Here is an 8,860-nt window from a genome sequence, read left to right as displayed (position 1 = left end):
CTCGCTTAGGCGGGTCACTCTCGCTTGAGCGAGACAGTGGGCAACTCTAAAATTGGGCGAGTTCTCGCCCAGGCTAGACTGTTTCGCCTAGACGAGAGTGCCTCTCTCGCTCAAGCGAACCCAGCTCGCCTAGGCGAGACCTCGCGCAGTTCCAGGGGGTGAATTCCTGGCATTTTCGCTCAGGCCAGAGCTACTCGCCTAGGCGAAAATACCAGGTTCCCAATCTGTTTCAACATGCAACAACACCAGGTTCTTGCACAAATCACTCATATATTCAATCATACCGATCAAACATTCACTCAGTCCTAAATCATGAACTTTCAACCCATTAGAAAGACTTCTATGTGAAAATTAGAGAAAATTTGCTAGCTTCCCTTACCTTATGAAATCTCCAAGAAGCAAAGCGTTTCCAACAAAGGAACCCCTCAATCACACAACCTAGGAAGCTGGAAAGTATAAATTTAGAGTGAGAATAGGACTTCATTTAGGACTTTAAAGAAGGAGATGCTCCATTGTTCGAATTTGCGGAGATAAGAGAAAGACTTGAAGTGAACTTACAAGAATGGGAGGGGAGAACAACTTGAGTGAGAAATTCAGTTCCAGATTCAGTGTTGCTGGCTGCAACAAGAAGAGAGGGTGGATCAGAATGAGAATTTGTAGTTTTCTGGTTGGAGAGGATTGGAAAATTCTGAAGGTGGATGCAGAGAGTGAGCATTTAGGAGAGCATAGCTTTTGTGTGTGGGCAGTGGAGAGAAGAGAAAGGGAAATAAAAAAGGTTTCACAATGCATGTAGATGAGTACTTCTCTTTTTGCACCTCAATCATAACGCAAGAATTTTAATACAAATGGAAATGAAGACAAGTATAAGAGGCACAAAAAATACAAAGTCTTTAAGAACTTTAGTTTAGTCCTTTAATTTAGGTTGAAAAATAAAACCATTCAGCACAACCTGCTTTCTTTCCTCTTTTTGGATGAGCTTAGACCTTGTCTTGCTAGACACAACCTACTTTCTTTCCATTGGATCTACATCAAAGCATGTGCAAGCAGTGTGTAAATAGACATATGGTAGAAATAAAAATGAAATGTCAGCATAATTGTGATTAGGAAAATAATAAAGAGAAACAACTAATTTTTTGTCCAATTATATGTTGTCACCATTCGAAACAGTTGTCTAATTATATAATCAGTTACCTAAAATCATATTAGTTGGATTAAATCGTGATTCTAAATGATATCTAGCTTTTGCTATCTCTTTCTCATCCTGCAAAACCGTAAAAATATTTGTCTTTCAATCTTATTGTAGATTCTATAAGAGATTACATTAAATTATAGCCTTAATAATCTTATTGGAGTACCTTTTCTTCAGCCATTGCTTCTTGTCTTGCCTTGCGTGTAGCATTCAAACTCATTATCTTTTCTTTCACAACTTGCATTGTTTCTAATATTTTGAGGCCTTCTATTTCACATATTATCTAACTTGATTTTTCTTTTGCCGGCCAGTTTTACACTAAGATATTACTAACTAGTTTTAGTTTTTAATTCTGATTTTTAGTTTTGATTTGGTTTCTTATTTTTCAGGCACTTATTATAAATTAATAAAGCTACGTTGGTTCTACATTTCTTTCTTTACCTACTTAGTTTTTATTTTTTAGCTTTACCTTATTATTTGTCCTATTAGTTTGATAATCATAGGTAGTGTTCTAGAATTTAGCTTTACTTAGTAGTTGTATTCTTACTCTTCGCATGTAGAAATAGTTGATTAGGATTTTAATTCTCTATTTTCAGTTTTGGCTTTAAATCTGTTTGTTATACTAAGCTTTCATAGGTTTGAGTAGTAGAAATTTTAGTAAGGTGCTATTTTGTGAATTTAATTTTCTCTTGAGCGTTCATGAATTGATTTAGACTTGCGTAGATATGGATATAATATTTTATAAACCATTCACTACAAAAAAAATTACTATTTAGTGGGAGTTAATTTTTGGAGGTTATAAAAACCCTCCACAAAACAATAATATTTAAAATGGTTGTGTTAAGTTGTCTAAGTGTTAAGATTAGTGGGGATTTTAATTATTTTTTGAAAAGTTTTATAATCTTCGTAGATTTCTACACCTTTAACTCTCCTAATTTTTTTAACCTTTCCTTCCAGAGTTTTACATTCTCGCTCTACTCAAGGGTTTCCACACATTTCCAAACCCACATTCTCGTTTTTGTTCAGAATGCTCTGTCAAGCTCGATTTGAATTCATCAAATCAGCATTCATCTTCTCATCTCCGTCCAAGGTTTTACACTCACTCTCCTAAATTTTTTCCTAAATATCCAAACACTAGCATTTTCGTTTTTGTTCAGAAAGGTCCGTCATCAAATTGGCGTTTTGAAAGCTCGTTCTAGAAGTTCGATTTGGATCCATCAAACCGATATTCATCTTCGTCCTCGCTCATCTGCCAGTGCTCGTCATCTCCGTCATCGCTCATCGGCTAGTGGTCGTTGTCAATGCTTGTTGGCCGTTGCTCGTCTCTCAGTGATCGTCTCTTAGTGAGTGTGGGTTTGACCCTAATTTTTTAACCCTCTTTGATATGCAGAGAGATGTTTAGAGCATTGGCTCGCTTACATAGTCTCAAACTCTTTTATTTGATTTCAAATCATATATTAGTACCTGAATTAGAAATGCAGTTTGGACAAATTAATTTAACACCTTGTTGTCATAATTGTTCAGGGACTCGTGGATGAGTTTCCCATACCACAAAGAGAAAATCCAAAATCAATTCAGTTCATACCTTCATAGGGGTTTGCTAACGGGATGTTTGCTCTAGTCCTTTCATTTGGCCTTCTCCTCACTGCATTAAGAAGCAGAAAGGCTAGGTCATGGCGCTATGGTTGTGGTAAGTGTTTGTCACAATGTCATAGATAAATTATAATTCCAAAACCTTAAATTTTTAGGTGAAAACTGTGACATCTGAAACATATAATTTGTTACAGTAGCAGACTATTTATCTCTTTCTTTCTGGGATGAGATTGGGGAGAGTGACAATGATAGAGACAACATGCTTCTTCAACTGGAGCAAGAATGCTTGGATATTTATCACAGGAGAGTTAAGGAGACGAGGAAGCACAAGGCTGACATATATTAATGGTTGGCAGATGCTGAAGCTCAAGCAACTAATATTGTTTCTTCCCTTAGGGAATCTACAATGCTCCCACGAGTAGGTTTGGTTACGTTGCTAGTTCATTTTCTGTCGTTGTAACTTGTAATTTGTATTAGTTGTGATGTGAACAAGAACTAGAATGTGCTATATGATGTCTTCTATTATCTTTTATGAACACTGGAAATTGAAAATGTAACCTTGGCATAAATTGAAGATCAAATATTTGGCTCTCCCATGTTGTGGAGATAGGAAGAGTATGCAGTCTTAACTCTTAATAATGGCTATACTAGAGGAGGATAGGTGTTCCTGTTTGTATATTAATTTTTCGAAGTGAATTTCCACAAATATGTTCTATTTTTCTAAATTTTTTCTAAAATTAAGTTTCATTAAATTTTGAACGCTATGTTTACTGGAGTCATTAAATATTCAATAGTTGATTATTTCTTCTCATTTTTTTACTTTTTATTGCCATTTCTGATTGTTATTTACAAGATCTTGTGTTTCCCTCTTTAGAGTTAGCGTCACACTATTGAATTGACAAAGTACTTGTTCGACTAATTTTCTGCATTCGATAGGGAAAAGGATCCTTGAAGCAGCAATTAGCTGCCATTAAACTTGTCTTAGAGGATTTGAGGTCAAAGAAGGATGAAAGAATAAAGGAATTTTTAGAGATAAAGTCCCAAATTTCTCAGATATGTGATGAAATAGCAGGTTGTGGACAATACACAAGTGTCACAGACTCAGATGTAAATCAAAGTGATCTGACATCAAAGAAATTGGGGGAACTCAAGTCGCATCTACAGGAGCTTCAGAATGAAAAGGTTTTACCAAATTCATAATACAGATAAATAGTGTTGATAGTTCCAGATAAGAGGAGTTGTTAAAGTCAAGCCTCATGGTCCCATCACTAAGTTCCCTCTCACTTTCTCTTTATCTCTTTCTTTCTTTTACAATCACATTTTCATTTGGTTGTTTAGAACAAGTTGTTGAGGTTAATATTGATGTGATATTACTATGATTCTAAGTCAGTAAAATGTTAAAGACACTTCTACTGTTAGTGCAGAATAAAATGCTTCTTTGAGAGATTGTGGTTACCTAGATGTCTTGGTAAATGAGAGTGATAGTATGAGAATTGAAGTTTACATAGTTAAGATAAGGGTAATATATTTCTTGCATGTTCTGCACCAACATTCCTTGTATTTGGAATGGAGACCAGGTCATGGTAAGTTCTAAATTTATTTATGTTGCTGCTTAGGTAATATATAAGGGTTATATCAATCATTAGTTTTTTCATTATTTCCTATGCTATTGGTGTTATATTTAATAAGTAGTTACTCTTCTTCTCCGACCCTCTTTTTTATGTAGCCTCTTAGAATTTTCTTGTCTTATCTCCAATTCAGAAATAGTCACCAGATTTGAAGAAACACAAGTGCATCAGGGTAGATTTCTCTCCTAAGGGTTAAAAGAGTGAGTAAGTATCTCAATGCTTCCCAAACTAAATTCCACCTTTATTCCTACCTCTGCTTTGTCTGATGCTCCTCATAATTGTAGATAACATGTGGAATGATGGCTTCTCAATTTTAGGCTTTTCTTGATGCTACTGAGTGTCTCTATAAAACACAAAAGCTTGCCGGCAAACCTGCTGGAATTATCTCCCGCACTCGATACCAAGGTGGTCAAGAAGAGACTACAATGTAATAACACCCTCTTTCTGATCGTAATTTCTTATAATTCCCAATTCCTTGATTTGAATGAAAGAGTTTATTTTCTTAAATTTTCAGTACATTATTTACTGATTGTGATGGTATCATCCCTCTAGTTCACCGTGGAATGGTATTTGTTCCATTTGGAATAAGATTTACATACAACCATGAGTTTGAAAATATGGAGGAAGTCAAAAGGTGGAAGTCCTTATGGTTCACGAGCATGGCTATTACTTGTATACTTTGTGTGTTTGACGCAAAGAAAGCTAATAGATTTGAAGTAATCACTTCCTCCAGGTCAGTAATAGAATCTGTAGTTTAATTGAATAATTGTTCTTCTAAAGGCATTTTTTTTTTTCTGCAGGGAAGACCTTAATATGGGTTAATATGGAATTGGTCAAAAAAACATATTTAATTCAAATCTCTAAATAAAGTTCAACTTTGTAAGAGTTTTTTTTTTTCAAAATTCTTTGGATTAGTTAAATGAAATTAAAGGAGTGTTTATTTTAATTTGGATTTTAAATTTAAAATATAAAGGGGTTGGTCTTTAACTTATTTTATTAGGTCTTCAACAAATTTTTATTTTTATATATTCTCAGACATGTGAGATGTTATATTTTCTAATCCTATTACAACTTCCCTTTACCTTTTTTTCTTAAATATTTATAAAAGTATCAAACTTAACCGATTACATTATAGGAAAATGAATAAATAGTAATCAATTTTAGGAAAAACCAAATTTAGTTATTATAATGATTAATTTATAAACTAAATATTATTAATATATGAAATAGTTTTTATTATAAACAAAAAAATTATAATTAATTTATAAATTGGTAATTAAATTAGTCTCTAATAATAGTTACTAAAATTTAGGTTATTAAAAAAATTATTGTATAAATTGATCATTAATTAGAGATCAATTTAGATACTAAATTTTTTGGTAGTCAAAATATTAATAACTAATTTACAAATCAATTATAAATTTTTATACATATCAATGATTTATAGTTTATAAATTTGTATTTAAATTAGTCATTATAATAATTAATTACTTTTTATCTCTAAAATTGGTAATTATTTTAAAATTTTCTTATAGTGTATTTTTTTTAAGAAAAAAGGAATTATATTTTTCTTAGAATGTGATTCCTGAAAATTTAACTTCTGAGACAATTATATATATATATATATATATATATATATATATATATATATATATATATATATATATATATATAGAATGTGATTGATATACAACATCAAATCATATACAAAAGCTTAATTATTAATTCCTTATAATTTTAACCATTAATTTGACATTTTCTTTTCTGTCTTGAAGTTAATATTTTGTCTTGAAACTATAATTGAGTTATGCTTCTTCAGCTTTATTATTCTAACTTATAGAAAAAGTTTATTCTTGTTTTCATTCATTATTTGTCTTCTAACTTGTATGGTTTACCTTTGTTAGGTGCTTAAGCATTGATGCAAGTTTTGCTTGGTGGTTTTGATTTTTTTCTTTTTTATTCAAGTTGGTTAACAGTGAATATTTACTATTCTGTTTTATAAAGGTTACGTGCAATCGTAAATTTTGAATAGTTCATTTGGACTGTGTTGAAGTGCTTTATTTTGTGACTAATGATTTGGTATATTTTACTATCATAATTTGCTTATATAGAGATTTTTCTTAATGTAGCGAAACTGAAAGATATGAGCAATTTTGTCATGGGCCGCTTTGGGATGATTGTGGACGACTTTAAAGTTGTCAAAGATCCAAACATTAGTTCTTATTCTATCTCATTCCAACATTAATTTGTGTACAGAAAAGTCATAGCATCAATGATGTTTGAAACTTTTTTAACTCTATTTGCTAATATTTGGTTAGGTCTCGGTTTCATTAATTCCATAACTTTCATTTTCTTGGTTGGGGTTTTCTTGTCATTATGGTTGGGTGCATCTGTCCTGGGCCTTGGGGAGTGGTTTATCAAGCGAATGCCACTTGTTCATCTTATTGATTGGAAAAGAATAGGTTCTTTCTATATGTGTCCTTTTCTTCATTTTATCTCTAATTTCTATTTCCCATTTCTAACTTTTTCTTCAAACAGTGACGTCGTCCACATGGTTAGCTATGCACTTCTCTTCGTAAATGCCAACGATAGAAGAAGGTAATTTTCCTATCCTTTTTCATTTCACCACTATTAATTATTTTTGTATATTCATGCTATTTGATTTGAAATGGTGTGTAGGTGGACACCGGATGCAGTTGTATTTGATTCTCACCCGCGCATGGAACTCCCAGCTATTTGATTTTTGTGTATATTTTTTTCAACATTAAGTATTTTCTTTTTTAATATTTATATTGTAATTGTTAACACTATCAAATCATCAATAAAATTAATTTTAGTTCATTTTTGTGTACTTTTTGAATTTATATATTTTATTTATTTTTCATTATAAAAATAATTTTATTAAATTAATAAATTATAAATGCAGGTGTGTAATTGTAAATAAAGGAGGTTTGAAACCTCCACAAAATAATAGTCACCAATAAAAGAGGTTAAAACCCTCCACAAAACAACCTCCGCAATATAACTTGGAACTATTTTTCCTTTCTTTAATTTTGGGCTACCTTTCATTCTATAAAAAGGCAAGCCATTTCTTTGTAATGTTTAACTTTGATAATTTAGTGAAATTGTAGCTTGTGCATTCTTGTCTTAGTTCACTTCTCATTGAGAGATTCAACCTAGGGTTTCATCTACCTGGTTTCCGAACTCTACCGAAGGAGCTTGGTGACTTTACAAGGGGGAGACACCTCTATTTATAACCTAAGGTGTCACCAAATTTGAGATGCAGGAGCCTAAAAACTCTAACTTTACTAGCTTGGAGAGCAAGGCAAAAATCCTTTCCAATAGGTGAAGGACATGTTGTCACTCAAGGAGGTGGGACATTGATGGAATACCATCTAACCATGGCCAAGAACTTTCAAGAAGAGTTGGAGTCATTTCTGCAAGGTGAAGCAAGACTCTATCTATTAGGCCATTTTGTAGTATCTCTAGTAGATTAAGAATATTTAGACCATGTATTAAAGGTCATGTGGTGTAGGATTCTTTTAAGCATTGTATTAAGGGCCAAGTAGTATAGGGTTTATGAATAATCTTGCTTAAGTTGTAGGACAATGTTTGTGCCTAGCTTAAGCTAATCTTAGGTGATTAATTTGGTAACCCTAGCCTGGTGGATAAACATGGTGGTCACATGGCAAGATCTTCGAGGATAGTTTTCTTACAATGGTAGTGGCTAGTGGAGAACTTTTGCTAAATTGGCTTTCTACATGCCACTCTAGGAGTGGAGAGTTTTTCTAAAAGTTAGAGTGCCACATGTCATGCTCTCCTTCACAAAGATGGGATTTTTGGGGTTTGTTGCAAGGTAGCATTTTTAGGGTTTTTGGTATACTTTAGAGACACCTTACTCTATAGAGGTGTCTCCCTCCATGTATTTTCACCTATGAATTGAGTAATTTTATTCTGCCAAAATTGTGCCATACTACTCATTTAGGTCACCAAAAGGCTAGAGCATCCCATGTGGTCTCCTCTAGCCACCCTTCTCTTGAGTTGGCCCAACCTCTCTTGAGAATACACTAAACACCACTATAGCCTCTTCCCTTGTTGCTTCCTTGAGTCATATAGCTTGGAGGAGGAGCCACCATGTCACCACCCCAAACATCATAAAATTGAGACACCATCACCCTTTTTCATTGCTTCCACACCACCATCTTCCTTAAAGCTCTCTAAATTTGTAGACGCAAACCACTAAAAACTCTAACTTGGCTAGCTTGCGAACTAAGGCAAAAATCCTCTCCAATAGGATAAGGACATGTGGCAACTCAAGGAGGTGGGAAATCTTGTCAATTCCTAGAGTGCCATGTGGCCACTCAAGAAGGTGGAAAAATCATTTCCATTCCTAGGGTACCATGTGGCCACTACGGAAAAACTCTCCAATGAGAGCATGACACATGACCAC

At 33.3% G+C, this 8,860-nt stretch overlaps 1 protein-coding gene across 20 annotated transcripts; it reads left to right on the top strand.

Moving 5' to 3' along the window:
• The first annotated feature begins 2,115 nt into the window (after window positions 1–2,115).
• LOC146883814 (uncharacterized) lies at window positions 2,116–7,251 on the top strand. Of its 20 annotated transcripts, none has more exons than XM_085667069.1 (9): window positions 2,117–2,279; window positions 2,347–2,532; window positions 2,714–2,879; window positions 2,977–3,200; window positions 3,719–4,614; window positions 4,695–4,837; window positions 4,963–5,143; window positions 6,949–7,008; window positions 7,090–7,251. In XM_085667069.1, the coding sequence occupies exons 6-9, from the start codon at window positions 4,738–4,740 to the stop codon at window positions 7,148–7,150; spliced, it is 402 nt and encodes a 133-aa protein (XP_085523195.1). In that variant the 5' UTR covers window positions 2,117–2,279; window positions 2,347–2,532; window positions 2,714–2,879; window positions 2,977–3,200; window positions 3,719–4,614; window positions 4,695–4,737; the 3' UTR covers window positions 7,151–7,251. The 20 variants fall into 20 exon arrangements, 13 of the variants coding, with proteins under 13 accessions (XP_085523195.1, XP_085523198.1, XP_085523202.1 ...); XM_085667072.1 differs by having other exon boundaries at window positions 2,124–2,532; window positions 3,719–3,964; window positions 4,544–4,614; window positions 4,728–4,837; XM_085667071.1 differs by having other exon boundaries at window positions 2,125–2,532; window positions 3,719–3,964; window positions 4,544–4,610.
• The last annotated feature ends 1,609 nt before the right edge of the window (window positions 7,252–8,860 follow it).

This window comes from Vigna unguiculata, chromosome 9, assembly GCF_037176805.1.
Source record: "Vigna unguiculata cultivar grain cowpea cultivar isolate G323 ecotype 2 chromosome 9, ASM3717680v1, whole genome shotgun sequence".
In the NCBI taxonomy this organism is placed as follows: Eukaryota; Viridiplantae; Streptophyta; class Magnoliopsida; order Fabales; family Fabaceae; genus Vigna; species Vigna unguiculata.
Note: the sequence above shows the minus strand (reverse complement) of the source record. Positions and strands in the feature narration are given on the sequence as shown.